At 42.8% G+C, this 19,837-nt stretch overlaps 1 protein-coding gene across 46 annotated transcripts in view; it reads left to right on the top strand.

Annotated features, from left to right (window-relative positions):
* The first annotated feature begins 260 nt into the window (after positions 1–260).
* Positions 261–19,837, top strand: part of LOC123499581 (longitudinals lacking protein-like) — a 58,730-nt gene continuing 39,153 nt past the window's right edge. For 25 of the 46 annotated variants that reach the window (XR_006673034.1, XR_006673036.1, XM_045247759.1 and 22 more), the window contains exons 1-4: positions 263–392; positions 2,971–3,054; positions 3,222–4,139; positions 4,359–4,454. Coding sequence is in view for 43 of the 46 variants with exons in the window: in XM_045247759.1 (XP_045103694.1) it covers positions 2,977–3,054; positions 3,222–4,139; positions 4,359–4,454 (1,092 nt within the window). In the remaining 3 variants the exon portion in view is untranslated. The other 21 variants (XM_045247742.1, XM_045247741.1, XM_045247743.1 and 18 more) reach the window with 19 other exon arrangements.

The following is a 19,837-nucleotide window of genomic DNA, read 5'->3' as shown; positions in this document are numbered from 1 at the left end:
AAACTTCAGAATCGATTTCATAGTGCATTTAGTAATAAAATAACAAAGTTAACATATAATTACATCAAACTGATATTACAGTAAATTTCAAAGCAAGCCGGATAAATGTAGCGATCATGGAAGAAGAAAAAAAACATAATTTCATTATCTAAAACCAAAAAAAGAAAAAAAAAGACAGGATCTCTGTTTATTTAAAGATGCAACGAAAATGATTGCCATGTACTGAAATACATGTGTTTTATCAAGTATCTTGCTGTAGGCGTGGAAACACAAAATTCACGATAAAAAAAAGAGAATGTAGCGACTTTACTCGTGTGGCAAGCTGGCAACACTGACGGGAAGCTGAGGAGAAAATGGCCGAGACTCGCGAGGCGGTTGTCTAGTCCTTTAAGGTTAGTGTTTTTTCCGTGCCTATCCTTACCGTTAGGCATGTAAGTTTGTGGACTGATGGTGAAGGTGGTGAAGGTTGTGATGAGTGCGGTGGGGGAGATGAGACGAGTCGTAGGAGGCGAGGGTAAGAGGAAGAGATGAGGTGGAGGCGTGACCCCGGGGGCACCTTGGTTTGGGGCACGGCAGCAGCCACTGCTTGGGGGATTAACATTATTGTCAATATTGTTTATGCTTCTCTATTCATCTGCCCTAGCGCCCGAGTGTGTCAGTGATAGTTTACTGTGTTCTAGTGGGGCTTGTAGTGATGACGGCTATATGGGGATGAGTTTTCTTGGATTTTTTTTTTTTTTATTCATTCTTTTTTGTGTGTAAGGATTCCTTGGTTGTCATGGGGAGTATGTTTTAGTTTGGCATTATTTGTCCTCTATATTACTTGTCATGTCAGTATTTTATTTATCGTTATGTTTTATTAAATTGTTTCCTTGATTCTGACTAATGTCTTGGATTTTATGTAGTAGTAATTTTGTGTAGTGATCCTGTTTAGGAACTATTACATATCTGACCATTTTTTTTATCCGTTATTCAGAATCATTAATTCTATTCAGATTACTTATAGAATCTGATAAGATGTGGTGTTTGGAAATGTGTTGTCTTATAAAATTTATAACAAACAATGTAGTTGACTCATTTTAGAACTCATACATGTTTAAGACAGGTGAAGAGTAAATTGTCATTGACAACCTTATTGTTACTCAAAGTTGTACTATTAATCTTTTGTTATCATGTGGACAATATCTGCTTAATATTGGATGAATTATAGGCTGCATTAGATTTAAGTCTGGTTTCTGTTTTCATTGATTTGCTTACAGCTCTCTCTCTCTCTCTCTCTCTCTCTCTCTCTCTCTCTCTCTCTCTCTCTCTCTCTCTCTCTCTCAAGGTATAAACTGTATGTTAATAACAACATTTTTCCTTTAGCTAATACCTAAGTGTATTTTCTTTACAAGCCTCATTTTTTTTATTAAAATATCCAGATAACTATACATTATTATAATAATAATATTATTATTATTATTGTTGATGTTATTATTTTTGCATGTTGAAGTCATGGAATAAAAAGATGTTTAAACGACATTTTATTCGGTGCTGCTCTTTCTTGGCATTATCATGATACTTTAAAATGTAATTTTAATTTGTGATAGGAAAGTGCTGCTGAATATGACCAAGTTACTAAACTTCAGTTAAAGTGGAAAGGAATATTAGTAAGCAGTGTTATATCACAAACAATAGAGTAGACAGTAACGGCTTGACATGGGAGGGACAAATGTACCCACAAGCGATGTTTTGTGGCAGCAGCTTGAGGAAAAAAAATTTCCTATCACCTTTACTTCCTTTCCAATTTAGATTGATTCTGATAATACCTTTTTCTTTTTTATAATGTACCATTATTATTATTATTATTGTTATTATTGTTATTATTATTATTATTGTTATTATTGTAATAATTTCACTAAAAAAAGTATCACAGAAAAATAGCACAAGAAACCTTTTAAACTTAGCTTGTAATCTTTGCTTTCATTGTCTTATTATTCTTTGTGTAGTGAATAGTGATCACAAAATCAAATAAATATTGCTTGCACAAAGTGAGGGAGATACAAAGAAGTTAATCTTATACATGGTGTAGAGAGGTTAGCATCTGCACTAAGCTGACTGCCTGACTGAGCGAGCCATGGACCATGGATCATGGATGTTATTAAAGTAATTTAGGTTTTACTTACAAAGTAGAATTGGAGTAAAACTGATTTCTGGGCTAAAAATATTATCTCTTCAGGTCTCCAGTGCATAGGCTGGTCTCTAGTAATATTTTATAGCTAAGCCTGCAGTTTTAACTTTTGAATGTAATTGTTTTGGTAAGGTTTGTTAGTAAATATTGTTCATATTGATAGCCCAGCAAATAAATTTTACAATTTCAATAAGATTAAGAATATTTATTGATATAAAAGTGCAAGACTATCTAATATTTTGTTGGGGATTAGAGAAGATTTATTTCAACCAGAATTTAGCTACTTTTATTTGTATATGTTAACTTTTCAATACTGTAGTTTTATTTTATTGCAAATTATTTTTGGATTGTGATGCTTATAGAGGTATGTCTGACTTTTCGCTATGTATAGCATTTTTCACATAATTCTTGACTTTGTTAACAGTTGAAGTGAATGCAGATAATCATTTGACAGTTTACTACAATTATACATACCATACAATCTTCTTTTGTTATTGTTACTGTTTCATACAAATAACGTGCATGAACAGAGTATGAATATTTTACAGAACTTTCATGAATACAGCTGTAGATATGTTAGTGATGTAGCACTTATCTCCTCGTAGTGTGGGGTTGATGGTTTTGTATTATAATCTTGAGTCCTCATAACTTCAAGAATGCTTATTGTTTCAGAATTGAGCATAATAGTCACTGATACGTATGATCTGAGCAGGAAGATGGAACCAATGTGTATTTAACATTAGTTTATTTAAAATAAAGTAGTTTTGGTTTCATGTTTCATTTTTTTTGTATTTTTACAGGTTAAAATGGAGGAACTACTGTCGTTAAAGTGGAACAATCATCGTTCCACATTTTTACACATTTTGGGTGTGCTCAGGGATAAGGTAAGTTGACTATCAATTGCTTGGTAGAATGTAATTTACACACTGCTGGGGGGGGGGAATCTAGTGAGAATTGTTCTGGAAAAAAAAAAAAAAAATAGATGAGAACATTATTCAAATTTGCCTTTTAGTAATATAGACTATTGAATTTTTTCCCCTTTCTCTTCCAGCAAGCGTACACAGATGTGACTCTAGCATGTGATGGCAAATTCTACAGTGTGCACAAATTGGTGCTCTCAACATGCAGTGATTATTTTTGTGCCATGTTTGACAAAACTGCTTGTAAGAGCCCTGTTATAGTGTTGAAAGACATTAAAAGTGAGGACCTGGAGGCCTTGCTAGATTATATGTACCTTGGTGAAGTGAATGTGAGACAGAGTGACTTGGCGTCTTTGATAAAGGCGGCAGAAAACCTTAGAATCAAGGGCCTTGCAGTACCTGATGATGAACCTCCTAAGAAAGGTTCTGTCCCTGCCTCTCGGACTGACTCTGGCAGGAGGGAGGGGGGCAGTGGCAGCCCTCCTTCTAAGAGGAAACGTAGAGATGAGGGTGAGGATGGAAGGGAAGATGTAAGACCTCCTGCTCCTTCAACAGGAGGTTTACATACCCCTCCTCCACCCTCCTCTAGACCAAAGAGTCCCATTAGCCAGCGATTAAGTTCCTCCCCTCTTAGAACCTCTCAGGAGTCCCTCATGCCGGAAGACCGTGATAGCCGTCCCCTCTCTTCTCCGGCAGAATCTCCTGTTGCCTCCCATCTTACACCTCACCAATCCTCACAACAGTTGCCTCATCAGTCATCTCAGTCATCACAACCTTTGCCTGATCAGCATGAAGTCAGTAATCAATATAGGGGGGAGGAGACACCCACATTCGTCAAGGTAGAAATGGAGGAGGAGACGGATGACATGCAGAGGGATTCTTACAACATGAGTGGGGACGGCTATAAGGAGGAAAACAGTGGGGGTGACCTGGGAGGGGACCTCAGCAATGACTTGCCGGAATTTCTTCAGCAGGCAGCTTCTGGTGCCCTTGCTAGTACCTCAGCCTCTTACCACCATGCCTTTGCTGGACCCTCAGGCTTTCAGCCGGTGAGTTAGTTGGCAAGCACCAGCAGCAAGTTTGTGTGCTTTATTGGTGATCTATAAAATTTCCCAAGAAAGCAAAACCAGATATAAAATTGTTGAGTGCATAAGTGATTACTTCAATAATTAATTTTAGTGGAAGCATGAAACGACTAAAAAATTTTCCGGATCAGTCTTGATGATAATTTTTCTTTTTTTTTCTTTCTTTTTTTTTTGTATGTACAGGATGTGTCTGGCTGGCAGGGGGATAGCCAGTCCTTGCCTGGGAGTTTCTCTGGGCTGGGTTTTCAGCAGCCTTCCTCTCAGGATAATCCACCAGGGGTGAGTGTTAACTTTTATCTTGGAATGGTGAAGCATTACCAGTTACTTGTGCAATGCCTTAGTGAAGCTTTGGAAGTAAACTAGGAATTGCAGATACATATTTTTTTCATGGCTTATTCAATATCCTTAGAAAAGGTAAAAGGAATGTTTGTCATTTTTTTTATGATATACTGCAGGAGAGGAATCTTCCAGCTCTTCTTCCCTCTTCATACTTTGCTAAGCAAGCTGTTGCCAGGCTGTGTCTAAATTTAAGGGCTCAGTCTTTAAAATAAAATATATAAGTGATGTAAGAAAACCAAAGGATGCTCTGTACACGCTTGAAATTATTGTCATTTCCTCAAATATTGAACCTCTTGGATGATGAACTTAACTTGCAACCTCTAGGTTGCATCAAATACTGTTCTTTCAAAGTAAGCTTTTTTCTTCTCATTCGTATTGTGCAGAGCTTGGTAACTAATCTCTGAAACATTGGCTCGTTCACATTTCTTGTTTTGGTATTTTCATAGGTTGATTTATGTAGTTCTTGTTTGTTTCTGCACACTGTGTTACCCTAAGTATAGACTGGACCTGTTACTGATCCTGAGAAGATTACTCATTAGAGAATTATGAAAAGGTCAGTTTGTAATGGATTGATTGAAATTACTATCACAAGTTTTCATAATCTATACATTGGATGACTGACTGATTAGATTGATGCTTTTTGTCAGGCGTGTGATGCATTAATGGATAGGAAAGCTAGGCAATGAGGCTTGACTGAAAAGGAGGAATAGGACTAGTTAACTTAAACCAGTTCATATTTATTTGAGGCATCTCAATTTAATTTATTTCAACATAACTTTTTAGTGTTCTTTCTTTCATTATGCCTAAAACTCATTTGTAGCCTAATTTCTCTGCTTTAATTGCAAACTGATTATGACTTGTGATAGTCCTTTCTTGCAGTATTATCCTGTATATTTGAAAAGTTACGGAACTGGTAATGCTTCATCCTAATAGAAGGATTGACAGATGGCTTGTTTGTACCTTAATACTATTATTGGCAATATTCTGGCAATATAGTGGTTCTTTTCCCACAGATGCAAACTAAATAGCACTAGCTAAAACCAGTCATAAGGTACAGTGTCATGGTTTGCATCATAGATCAATTTATTGCAGACACATGACATTATTTTATGTATCTGGATATTTTTCTTTCTTTTTTCCTTTTACAAGAAAGTAATAATGAAATGTAAGATAAACTCCAAAGTCACATTAAAACCAAAATTCTTGTAATCTGAAGTCTTTAAGTATAGTCTTTAGGCTGTAATACTTAGAAATTATTTTTGATTTATAAAGATAACAAATAAAAAATAGATAAATCTTGATATAAAGTTTCCTGTTAAAGTATCCTTGATTGGAGTTCTTGCATCTTAGAGTTGAACATCTGAAAGTAATTGTACTTGTGTAACCTAATGACCAAAGATACTCTTTAAATACATAGTGCTTTATGCCTAATAATAGTAGGCATGCCTGTCAATCCTTCACTTACAAGAATGAGTTGTACATAACAATCTTTGTAGCAAACTAGTTACTTTACATATTGTGCTTTGAAATGTAATCTTGCGTATCAGTAACACACTAAAGGTATGCCTCTCTTGATTAAAAAGAAAAAAAAAATTAAGTTGTGGTTTGCTGCAAGGATACCTCAATTAGACTATATTTTTCCAAGATGCTACAAGGTTCTGTTGCTGTCTGCCTGTCCATCTCCACAACATTTAATTGCACTGTCAATGGCACATACAGATTTGATTTATTTCCCTAGCATTCCATTAGTTCCTACAATATGCTTTATTGTGTGGCATCTCAGAGCAGAAATGCCAGTTCTGCAAGTTACATTTTAATACTTGTCATTTCAATAATCTGTGTTCTATTCCTTTTCCTGATCAACTACTAGTGTGGCAGTGACATGCTAATGACACTATATTATGAATTCTGATAATTCCTTATGTAAATCAATCTTTGTAAATTTTGCATTTTTCTGGATAATGAATGAAAGGAAAAAACTGCTGGCAGATGCAATGCTCATATATGAAATAGCATAATAAGTAACATTCATTGTAGCATCTTTGAAATAGTTTGTAACTGTATTTGTGTGTTGTATGTACCAGTTTCTTTTATTGTGCAACTAATTGCATATGAAAGCTGGCTATCTATGTACTGCGTCATTTGGCACATTGCCTTGTTGTGGGAAGCGACTTAGTCCTTGGCTTTGGGAAGACAGCTCTCAGTCTTGGTGAGGTGGAGAAAAGGATTGGATACAGCATTAAAAGAACATCTTGGGAGTGGAAAATCTGCTGCTTGAGGAAATCACAGCATTTTGACAATAAGAAGTATTGTTTGTTGGATGTGAGGCATCCAGCACTGCTTTTGAAGTGTTGGTTTAGTTTGTGTGGCATCTTGTACTATGGGTAGGTGTTCTTGGCTAACAGTGGAGGACATAAAGATGTGCAAGACATCATTAACATTTCGACACTTCCTATTTGGAGTAGTATATTGCTGACCTGCACAACTTGTTGCAGACAAGAATCGAGTGGGCTGTTCAACCCCAGGGTATGAGGAGTCTTGCCTTCAACTCATCACAGCTTGGGAGGGTTGCTTGCTCTCTCTGTGGCAAACTAGTGAGGCCAGCCAAAATGAAGAGGCATCTTATGATCCACACTGGTCAAAAGCCCTTTGAATGTCCACACTGTCATCACCGAACCAATCGCAAGGAAAACTTGGATGATCATATTCGTAGGAGACACTATCGCGACTTGGCAACACCATAGGGGGCAGCCACTTGGGCAAGTCTGCCATCATAAATTATTTGTGGTTGTAACAGTTGACCTTGATCTTGATTCTAGTAAAAGAAGCTTGATCTCAGCAATTTATTTATATATATATATATATATATATATATATATATATATATATATATATATATATATATATATTTCTTATGGATAGTGATGGGGATGTTAGTTCATGGGATATTGGAATATTTATTTATTTATTTTTTATTTATTTTTTTTATTTTTTATTTATTTGTTTTATTTTTTTTCCATCGTATGTGTTATGGATGTGTAAAGTTGTAGGTTTTGTTCTTCAAGTGACTTATGGGTTGTTTTTGGAGCTTCTACCGTAATTGAATGATATGCATTTTATGGCTACTTTGAGAGTGAGCCTAACATGTATAGTATGATGTTCTAAAGTAAAACTTATAGTGTGTATTATTATGTAGAGCTTTAATACTGTCATGGATGACTTTACCCCTCTTTACATTAACTGGACAAAAAAAACTAGATTTACCCCTGTTAATTGGAGTTTCAAGTTGGAATCTAACTTTTGATTTTTATTAGAAACATTTCCCTTCTTTATTAACAAAATTTGTTAGTTGATATAGGAATGTGGGATGGGTTGCTTTGTTAGAATTTTTTGTGTGGTTGAGAAAGGAGGGATGTGAGATGGTCGAAAACATTTGTCACTAAATTGTCTTGTGTTTAGTATTGTTGTTATTTATGGGTGGATGGTAATAGTGTTTTAGTAGACATAAGATGCATGGGTGTTAGGTACAGTGTCAAGATGATAAATAAGGAGGGAACTGTGTGGATTTTAGGTTAGCTTTTTGTCTGGGTCGGAGGAGAGCACTTACATTTGTGTAGGTATGGCTGTGTGGAGTGTTAAAGTAGGTGTTAGGCACTACAAAGGTGAGGGTAAGGCAGTTTTCATGATTGGGTAACTTCAATAAATCGGTGAGAGTTACGGTTGTGAATGTGTTGGGCCTGGGATCAACATACAAGGGTAAGGTTAAGATGTAGATGTTCAGAAAACTGGCTATAGAAGTGAGGATGAGGCTATGTTTGTGTGTTTGAATAGTTGTGCTGAGTGTTTTTTTTTTATCTGGGAGAGAGGATAGGGACGGAGATAGATTGCAGTAGTAAAGTGTTGGTGCTGCTATGGTGGAGATTGGAAATAGTTACTCGTCATGAGATGCTGTCGAGTTCAGTATTTACATTTGAGTTTTGACTACTGTGTTCATAATTATAGTGGTCATATTTGTACCTATTTTACTACTTTATTTTCTGAAAAGGGAAAATTTGACAATACTGACACCAAAGCTCAAACAACCAAAGATTATCTACAGTACACAGACTTAATATTTAACGATATTGATTGTAAGTATTCACTTGACAGAGTTATGTCACATGTGAAATAATTGAGTGCATACGGACTGATCATTTAGTGATATGATGAACCATTTTCAAAGGTTGTTTTTAAAGATTAGAAATATTAGTATACGAAGCTCACAAATGGTTTAGTGGAAGAAGCTATGATTATCAGAACAGATTGGGGCAGGTCCATTTACTCACAGCAGTAGTTGATAGTCTTTATTGTTCATTACAGAGGAACTCAGCTATGGTAGAGCCATACGTGAGGCGGCATCAATGCCCATCTTGCTCTAAGGCCTTTGTTCTGGGCACGGACCTGAAGCGTCACCTTCTGGTACACACGGGGGAGAAGCCTTTTAGGTGTCCTCACTGTCCGCACCGAGCTAACCGCAAGGGCAACATGATGGTCCATGTGATGAATAAACACAGGGACATCGCTAAGGGACCCGTGAGCCTCACCATGTAATGCTGTGGTTTCATCCACGTTTGGTAATGCTGAGCGCTGTTTGTTGGGGTGGGATTGCAGTGCTGTTGAACATGTTGAGTAACCTCGCACCTTTGGTGACATTGCTGGTCTTGCTTTTTGAGTTATGTAACAGTGATGTGTGTGGGAGTGATGTGGCTCTCGTGCATGCTGTTGTCAACAGTTGGAGCAGTGAGCAATGCTGACGAGAGGTCGTCCTTGTTGCAGGGTGACCGAAGGGAGCCGGGCAGCTGCCTCATAGATGAGGCTGGTCTCAGTGGAGTAACCTCTCACTGGAGGCTATTGATGAATCCCAAACTTCCTTCAGAAGGGATGAAAGCCTACAGTTGCAGATTCTGTGGCAAATCCTTCACCGACTCCTCTAATCTGCGGCGGCACACCATGATTCACACTGGAGAGAAGCCTTACAAGTGTCCTCAGTGCAGCCACTCCTCCAACAGGAAAGGCAACCTGATAGCCCACATCATGGCTGTGCACAAGAAGCTTGATGCTGCTGACGTGTTACCAGATTACTCGGCTGTGAAAGACTGAGTTGGCAGCCAGTGGCTTGCTTGGTGTGCCTGGAGGACAGGAGTAATTTGCACCTGTGGATCTGTGAAACAATTGTGTTACTGCTTATGTTTTGATGAAGTGTTACAAGTAAAGTGAAGGTCCCATCACATGACTTTGCTAATGTAGTAGTGGGAACAAACAGTGTGTGAAAATTGCTTGCCAGAAATATTTTGCTTGAAACCCGCAAATAGTATTCGTTCGGTGGGGTTCACTGTCAACTGGTGTTTGTGTAGCAGATTTATGGTAGTAAATCTTTTATGAAAATAAGTTTTCATTTGCCTAAGACTAAAAGAACAGGTTGATTATAATTTACAATAATTGATTATATGTGGCTTTGTGTTGTCTGAGTCATGTACTTGGTCAAGTTTTTAACAGGATTAGAGGTATATTAGGAATAAGGAGTGATGGGAAGGGAAGTGGAATGAGTTGAGCTGTGTTCCCAGTGGCTCTGCTCCTAGTCTGATAAGGACTTTTCTTTTACAGATTGGAGCTGAATCGCTTGGGAATGTATGCAAAGTTTGTGGGAAAGTTTTCAACGGAAGGAATTGGAAACAAAATCTCGAGTATCATTTCCTAACACATACCAAGGAAAAGCCATTTAAATGCCCAATCTGCTTACATAGATCTGCTCTTAAGTATAATTTAATCCGACATATACGTAACAGACATAGGGACCTTTTGGCAGCTCCTTGTCAGGGTCAGTCTGGGGCAACAGGTAACACTAAGGTGCTGGCAGAAGCCAATAGTCAGGGCACATCTTACCAGGCAGCACAGCAAAGACAGGACAGGGATGCTTCTTGTGGTCAGGACACTGCCACTGCACTACAGTTTACATTAGACCAGGGACACTCGGGTCAGGGCAATCGGTTGCCATCCTGTTCAGACGTTCAGATTACAGGTACTGGTGATGTCCATCCCACCACCAGCCATAAGCAAAGTCCTTTGCAAGATAATAGTTCCTCTTTGATGGTCAGCCAGAAGGCCACTGCATCAGTAAGTCAGGTCAATGCATTAAGCACATGTCAGAATATTACTGCTTCTCAGTGTGGTCAGAAGGCTTTGTCTGTGGTTCAGGCCATGGGGTTTCTTTCTGGTGAGTCCCTCAATAGCGGCGATCATGGCACCTCACGCCTTGGGACGCCTTACCACCAGCACCTCCCAAGTGCTGGCCTTGTTAAGCAACATGACACTCATACCTTTCCTAGTCAGGAGATGAATGTTTTACAAACTCATGACCTCCAGCTGTCAATTGACTAGTAACTGGTTACTGGGCTGGACAGATTGATGCACAGTTAATTTCGACTGTAAGAAGGTTGATGGTGCTATTGTTGTGTGACACAAAAATGTTAATAGTTCTGAGTAGGTTTATGTGTTCCAGGGGGAGGAGGGAGAGCTGCCAGTCATGCGTGATAAGAGACAAGGCGAGTTGGTTATGGGGGGCCGTCACGCCTGGGGCCCCCTCGGCCGGTCCCCCTCTCACCTCAGGACCCACAGGATCCACGAGTGTAGTCTCTGTGGTAAAGCTTTTGGCTGGGCCGGGGACCTCAAGAGGCACATGAGGACACACACAGGGGTCCGCCCCTTCCAGTGCCCCCACTGTCCTTACCGAGCCAACCAGCATCCTAACCTCACCCGCCACATACGCACCCGACACATGCAGGCCCTCTCGTAGCTAGTGCTAGTGTGTGTGTGTGTGTGTGTGTGTGTGTGTGTGTGTGTGTGTGTGTGTGTGTGTCGCCGAATGAGCACCTGTTCCGCAAGTTGTTAGTTGTTGCTGTAGCCTTGTCCGTAGAGCTGAGGTAGACTATGAGGCACTCCCAGTGGAATAAGTAGTGCCAGAAGTTTATACTATTAGATTGACTTGAGAAGGATACCCATGAGTGGCTCGATTCCCAGCCTGACTGGCTTATTGTCTGTTGTCTTTGTTATAGGGGACTGGCCGCCCAGCATCCTAATGTAGGGAAAAAAAAATAATAATAGTTTATTTACCTCATCAGGCCAGGTCAGCTTACTTCACTGGACTAAACAGTTGTTTTAACACAACTAAGACGATCTGTTGAAACTTCATTGTATAAAAAGCAATTTTTCAAGACTTTTTTGTAAGAAAAATAAATAAATATGGTTTTATAAAACAGGAACTTAGAGAAATGCGATGTAAGTAACGTATTTGTTGCATCTTAATGCACTAAATTTAACTAAGATAGTTTCAGACAGACGTACTCTGACATTATTACATGTTTTGTAATTATATTTTATTGAACACAATATGAAAAAATGTCGGTAACACCGCGTATCCAATATGAAATCACAGGAGTCCCCCCTCCCATCCCCCCTCTCTCTCTCTCTCTCTCTCTCTCTCTCTCTCTCTCTCTCTCTCTCTCTCTCTCTCTCTCTCTCTCTCTCTCTCTCTCTCTCTCATACTGTGATTTCATTTTTAACTTAGCAACTCGGAGTTATTTCACTTCTTTTCGTCGTGATTTATTTTCTTTTGCTATGATCAATAAAATTTTTTGCAGCGTTTTGACAAACATGTAAATCTCTGATTTTTTTGGTGTCAACGAATATAACCTTTCCTTGATGGCAGATAACAAAGACAAGACAGGAACAACATTGTGGGCCTTGTGACCTCTAGAAAATAGAAATGACAAGTGACTGACTGAAATAAAGAAAAGTGTTTTCTGAACACACGCGAGGATGTTGGACGACGAATAAAGGGTGAGCAGCACAACTTCGCCTCACTAGAAAAAAAAAATGTCTGATGTCTTGCTACTCTTGGGTATCTAGCTGATTTTTTTTTTTTTTTTTTATTATTATACGAAAAACGCGAGTCTTTGGTGGCTTATCTGTGATGTTTGTTTAGGTTGCCAGCTCCTGTTAGGTGTAAGGGAGATTGGGCCTCGCATAGTCATTTGGAGGAGTCACCCTTATGGCTGCTAGATCAGTAACATTTTACCTTTTGACTGTTGGTTGTATTCATTCCTTGATTTTTCTTTCCACAGAACGTCCATTATTTTAATAAAAAGGATACGATTGTTTTGCTTAAAGAAAACTATTGCCGCTCTCAATAAAGTGGGATTACTGTGATGTCTTGGTTTCTGTTAGCCTCTGAGATAGCTGCCAGATTGGGACGGTGGGATAGGACGGGTAGGGGCTTCATATTAGTGTCTCCTTGTTTAGGCACCGCCTTGGAACGCCCTTGTTAAATAGCTATTAAGAGTACCAGTGTTTGATGATACCTGTTGGGAGGATGCAGTGAAACTCAAGGCGCGACGATCTTCTGAGTGTGGCGCGTGGGCTGCGAGCTGAAGCACCCCTTGTGTTGCAGGGTTCGGGGGGCTGGAGCGCCTGTGCCGGATGGGAGGTGGGAGTGGTAGGGGGGGAGCCGCCCACTGGTGGTGATCCGTCGCAGCCACTGCACGCGTCCCCGACGGCGGTTTGGAGACGACCCGCGGTTCCGGTCACCGAGAAGATGCATGCGTGTCCAACGTGCGGCAAAACCTTTGGTACCTCGAAGGACTGTCGGAGGCACGCAGTAATACACACCGGCGCCAAGCCCTTCAAGTGCCCATACTGTCCGCACCGAGCCAATGTGAAATATAACCTCACCAAACACGTGCTGGTCAAACACAAGAGACCGCTTCCACCGCTACCTGCACAACTACCGCAGCTCCCAGCCGCCGATCCGCTACTGCCAGAGTGTTCCGGTCCTCCTTAACTCAGCCAGACCGTACATTCAGCAGGTGGGCATTTTGCTTGTGAGAAAACATTCGCTTATTGATTGCCGCTTTGTTATAACAGTGCGTGTGATTAATCCAAGATGCCAATAAGTGTGAGGGAACAACTCGTTTTGTGTTTCATCAGAGCAGCCACACCTTACCTATTGTATTGACGGTCATATACGCTTGATAAAGTGCCGCTCCTAATCATGGGATGTATCAAAACAAAACTGATCTTTTAGATGCAGTGGTGATCACCACACACACACACACACACACACACACACACACACACACACACACACACACACACACACACACACACACACACACACACACACACACACACACACACACACACACACACACACACACACACGTTGTTTTCGATGAGGCGAAGTCATTCCGCATACGGCAGCAGAAAACAGGTTGAAGGCCTGTGCCATGTGTAGACGTGCGGCCTGCGGCCTGGTGTACGTGTGTGACGAGTAAGGGCGTGTGCGTGGAAAGGGTGAGGGTAAGCGTGGGGCAGGACCGAGTCTCACGCTGTCATTTCTTCCTTGCAGGCAGTGATGAGTCTGGCCTGTCCTGTGTGTGGTAAAACCTTTGGTGGTCGCAACCGCAAACAGAACCTTGGATTCCATATGTTGATCCACACTGGGGAAAAGCGTCACCAGTGTCCTTTTTGCCCTCACAAATCCACTCTTAAGTCCAACCTTAACAAACACATACGAAACATCCACAGTGATCTGAACATCCCGTCCTTCCCCTCTGAGGGGGGACAGGACGCCACGGGACACTTGTGGGGTTAAGGGAGTACATCTGTCAGTGCACGGGGGAGGGAGGTGAAGGGCCGGCTCGGAGAAGGAATGGGATGGGAAGGAGCACCTGTGTGGCTGAAGGGGGACCACTTGCCTTTAAGGTGATGTAGATGGCGATATTTGACTTCGTTCCTCATGAGATCATTGTATTGTTAGTTTTTTTTTTTTTTTTTTTTTTTTTTCCTTTGTAGAAAATGCAAAAAAAAACTTTACATTATAGCCCAGACGAGTTTCCTTTTCCTTTTTGTTGGGTCTTAGTCAGCGGCAGTTGTGGTGGTGGGATGAAGACGCTTAAATGTACCATCTTAGTGGCTCCACAAGACTAGGTCCTTGCTCACACGTGTCGCTGAAAAGTCTCTGTATACCAGATCACATAAAGACTAACAACACTTCGGATAACACCAGACGATGCAAATTTGCAATCTCGCTCCAAAGCTGGCAAAAACTAATGGTCAGTATTGTATTACTTGTGTAGAGAAGAGCGTCACGGGGAAATGGTTTGCGGATCGTCAAAGAGAGAGAGAGAGAGAGATTTAATTTCAATGAAAATCTAGAATAACTTTATATCGTGAATAATTTTGTCTGCGGAGAATAAATGTAGACATGACATCGTCAGTGTAAAGGTGGTGGTGATGGGGAGGAGGATCTAAGTGAAAGGTGAAAGGAATGTTAACGAAAGGAGGAAACAAGGGATGCTGAGAGGAGGAGGAACGTTAAGGATGAAAAAATAAAGGAAAGGTTGGGGCAAGGTAGAATGAGGACGTTCTCTACATGCACGGTGTTCTGAAAGATTTTATATGATGGTTATGCGTCTCTTTCTATAAACATGAATGAGTTTCAATAACGAGATTCCTACAGTGTGTGTGTGTGTGTGTGTGTGTGTGTGTGTGTGTGTGTGTGTGTGTGTGTGTGTGTGTATATATATATATATAATATTGTTGAATTAATAACGCTTTGACGAGAGAGAGAGAGAGAGAGAGAGAGAGAGAGAGAGAGATGCGTATATCATATTAGGTGTCATGATTTTCCGCTACAGCCGCAGGGGCTCGCACGGCGAGTGTTGTACAGGGCTCCTTGACCGTGCCCCTTCCTATTGTCCTTGTATCGTACAGGTACTTAGTAATTATTTATTGTGTTCGTGTGGCGCCCAGGTGCAAGCAGTGAAGGTCTGGTATGTCCGGTAGGTGGCTTCCTTTAGAGTGTGCTGGTGGTGGGGTAGTTGTATGTGGTGATGGTGGTGGTGGTGGTGATGATGAGGAGTTGTGACTGTGGTGTTGTGTTGCAGGGCGTCGGCCCTCGGGCCCTGATGTGTCCCTTCTGCAACAAGGTCTTTGCGGGGCGCAACCAACACCAGCGACTGAGGTATCACACGCTAACCCACACCGGCGAGAAGCCCCATGCCTGCCCGTTCTGCCCTCACCGCGCCAGGCTCAAGTTCAACCTGCACAAGCACATCCGCGCCCTGCACAAGGATCAGCTGTCCAGCTGAGCTGTGGGTGTCGCGGCCATGCCCTCCTCCCCACTACTCTGATTGATTGATTATATCGCCACAACACTATTTTGAGTTAATGATGATTGAGTTTGCCTTGAAGATGGCATTTTATGATCAGTAAAAAAATACCATTATTGCATTGACAACTGGACTTAATTTCTGTCATGGCTGTTGTCGTGGAATTTTTATTCATCTGGAGTCGCGATCTATCATCGATGTCAGAGTAGTGAACGCCTCCCGGTACCCAGCTCCCTAATTAGTTCCTTTTGTCAAGTGGTTGGGCAGGTGTGCTTGTAGCATGTTGTCTTGATCTCGTGCAAGATGTCAGGAGTGACAGCTGCTCCCCTCTCTGTTGCAGGCGGTGGCGCCTGTGGTGTGTCCCGTTTGTGGCAAGAGCGTGAGTGGTATTAATGGCAAGCAAAAGCTAGCGTACCACATGCTGACCCACACTGGTGAGAGGAACTTTCAGTGTCCATACTGCCCACATCGCGCCAGCCTCAAGTTCAACTTGAATCGGCACATAAGAACAATACACAAGGACCAACTGGCGGCGGCCTCTCAGCCGGCCACGGTGGAGCACACTAACTTGGCCAATGTTCGCTCCTCGCATATGGCCAGCTGGAATCGATGATCATAAGATCAAACAAACAAACAAACAAAAACAAAAAAAAGGAGAGTTATGGTAGAGCGATGCGTGTTGGCATAGATGGCTGGACGCGTAGGCCTCCAGGGTGCTGGCAGGGAGTGAGACGGTGTCATTCTTTACAGGGCGGGGGTGACGGCGGGAAGAGTGGTGGGGGTGAGGGTGAGGTCCTGGCCTGCTCAGTGTGCGGCAAGCTCATCACGGGCCGCAACCGCCGCCAGCGCCTGCGGTACCACCTGTCTACCCATTCTGGAGAGCGGCCGCACCGATGCCCCTTCTGCCCATACCGCGCCCACCACAAGTTTACCTTGGACCGCCACGTGCGCACCGTCCACAGAGCCCAACTTGTGCCCCTTGATCCTCTGCCCGTGCACAACGCCTCCCCTGCCTTGCAGACTCCAGCCTTCACGGAGGACCTGCACATGATGGCCTCGTCGGTGTCCTTGCCGGGATTCTCGTGCTCCGAGGACATGAGCGGGACGAGCAGTTAGAGCTGGGATGATATGCTCTTGGTGTTATTGTGGGACAAATTTGTGCATTTTGCAGGCATTGTGTTGGCTTTGTAGTTGCTGTGGCTTTGTTTTCTAGCTACTGATAAGTGTGTGGATCTGTTGGAATGGCCAGTGTCTCCATTCCAGAGCCCGGCAGTGCTGGCCATGCCCTCAGACGAACGCTTCCTGGTGTGCGAGTTGTGTGGGAAGGAGTTCCGGGGCAGGAATCTCCGTCAGCGGCGGGATAGTCACCTTCTAACCCACACTGGTCTGAGGCCCCATGTCTGCCCCCACTGCCCGCACCGCACAGCGCTCAAATCCAATCTCATAAAGCATATTCGGGCCATACATATGGTTCAGCCCCGTAAACCCCCTGTGGTGTAAATATGAACGGAAGCCTCAGGGACACAGTCATGGGCACAAACACATTAGGCCAGCCATACAGTTATACAGGCTAGCAGGCCTCTAGGCCGGCGAGCTTGAGTTCCAGGATGCGGCTTAGTTCCTTCAGCATTCACGGGCAAGCTGTGAAGGGCGCTAATGGCGTCTGCGGTCGTCGACCGCAGTTATGATCGTCAGTAACAGTTCACCACACTGTTGTATTTAAAAAGTTACTGTTTCCTTTTAAAATGGTTAAATTATTGATGTTGAGTACTGAGCATTTTGTAATGAGAAGTTTGTTTACTAAAGTAAAAATGGATGTTAGTTACATGATAAATATTGTGTTCACTGCTGTGTAGGAACACATGAATAAAAAGGTATCTTTCTCAAATTGTATACTTGTCTTTCCGAATCATATATATATATATATATATATATATATATATATATATATATATATATATATATATATATATATATATATATATATATATATATATATATATATATATATATATATATATATATATATATATATACACACACACACACACACACACACACACACACACACACACACACACACACACACACATATATATACATACACACACACACACACACACACACACACACACACACACACACACACACACACACACACACACACACACACACACACACACACACACACACACACACACACACACACACACACACACACACACACACACACACACACACACACACACACACACACACACACACACACACACACACACACACACACACACACACACACACACACATGAATAAGCTGCTCTCCTTTGGATGAATGATGGGGGCGAGTATTTTGAAGGGAGAGTAGTAAACAGGGACGCACTCCACGTGACTGGGCGAGCAGGAGCGGCAGCCACTGAGTGCGTGGTCTTGTTGCAGGGCGTGGTGGTTGGCGGCGTGGTGGGTGAGGAGATGCGGGAGTACCTCGTATGTCCAGTGTGTGGTCGCTACATCACTGGCAAGAACTGCCGCCAGAACCTGCGCCACCACCTGCTCATCCACACAGGGGAGAAGCCCTTCCGCTGCCCCCACTGTCCACACAGGGCCAATTATAAGCCCAATCTGCTGAAGCACATTCGTGGTGTGCATGGCCCTAAACTGTCAGGGCCCACGGGCCCGGGTTCCCTCCCAACACTGTCGCTCAGCCTGGGCGCTGACCAGCCTTCAGGCGCCCCATTTGTGCCCTCAGGACCATAGAGTGTGTGGTGGTGTCTGTTGGGTGGCTGATGCTTAGTTTGGGCAGGACGCTGTTGCCCTTTGAGAGCGGACCTTAGGGCGTGCAGCTCACATCGCCCTCAGGATGGAACCCGCCAGTTTCTCGCAGACGGCCTCCTTTGTTTATTGATCTGCTTCCTTGCTCTAGAGTAGTGATAGTTTATTGGGCGCTTCATGCCGTAGCTACATCGTGTGTGTGTGTGTGTGTGTGTGTGTGTGTGTGTGTGTGTGTGTGTGTGTGTGTGTGGTGCTGTAGGCCAGTGCTGGCGTGTGAGCCCCTGACTGCGTAGGACGAAGGACGATCTGCAGTAGGTTCTTGAGTCATGGTGAGTGCTGCGGGGGCTGCACTGCCATCCTAGGGAGTTCATATTTATTACTTACACGTGTATAGGTGCGAATGGCTCGTTCCTGTAAACCTTGAGCGTTGTTCTCGCTGAGATTTCTTTGAGAATCCGTTAGGCGTGACTCAGCAATGTTGAACAGATGCTGTGGTGATAGCCGGGTTGCGGGATGTGTTGGTGTGTGTGAGGCTAAGCGAAGAGTTGAGGGTGTATGTGTTTGCTTTGCAGAATGGATATGGTGAGGAGAGGGTGACGCAGTGCGGCGTGTGTGGCAAGGTGTTCTCTGGTCGCTCCCGCAAACACAACCTGAAGCAGCATATTCTCACTCACACAGGCGAGCGTCCGCACTCCTGCCCCCACTGCCCGTACCGCAGCAGCCACCGTCCTACCCTCCGCCGTCACGTCTTCACTGTACATGCCCGACTTGCGGACCTTCCCGTTACCACTGTGCCGCCTTTTACCCCCTCCGCCGCTTCTTTTTCCCACACTAGATGAAGGCTTAGCTCTCATGATAACCGCTACTTCTTTCTAATACGTGCACGCACTTATGCTTCCCTTGCCTGCCGTGCGTTATAGCCAGTGTATGGTCAGTCAGTACTTACACAAGCGAAACTAGATGCCATGCGTTAGGAGCGATACACACTTATTCATGGTGTCCAGTGACTGACTATGAAATTAGGTTAACTTATCAAGGCACACTGCTGGTATCTCTGCGTAAAGGATAAACAGAACCACTGCTTGAGGGGTTTAGAGCTCCGCACCGCTCCCATAAGACACCACATTCCCACCTGGGGGCAATTGGGTGCGTTTACCTTCCCAGTCAGGCAGGAAACCCTCGCCTCCAGATGACTGAGTTTTTGCCGGATTCTTGCGAGCCCTCACAAGCGGATGCGGTGACTTGTATCTCGACACGCGTATATACAACTGTGGAGAGAGAGAGAGAGAGAGAGAGAGAGAGAGAGAGAGAGAGAGAGAGAGAGAGAGAGAGAGAGAGAGAGAGAGA

This window comes from Portunus trituberculatus, chromosome 50, assembly GCF_017591435.1.
Source record: "Portunus trituberculatus isolate SZX2019 chromosome 50, ASM1759143v1, whole genome shotgun sequence".
NCBI classification, from domain to species: Eukaryota; Metazoa; Arthropoda; class Malacostraca; order Decapoda; family Portunidae; genus Portunus; species Portunus trituberculatus.
The sequence above is the reverse complement of the archived record's forward strand: the minus strand, read 5'-3'. Positions and strand labels throughout refer to the sequence as shown.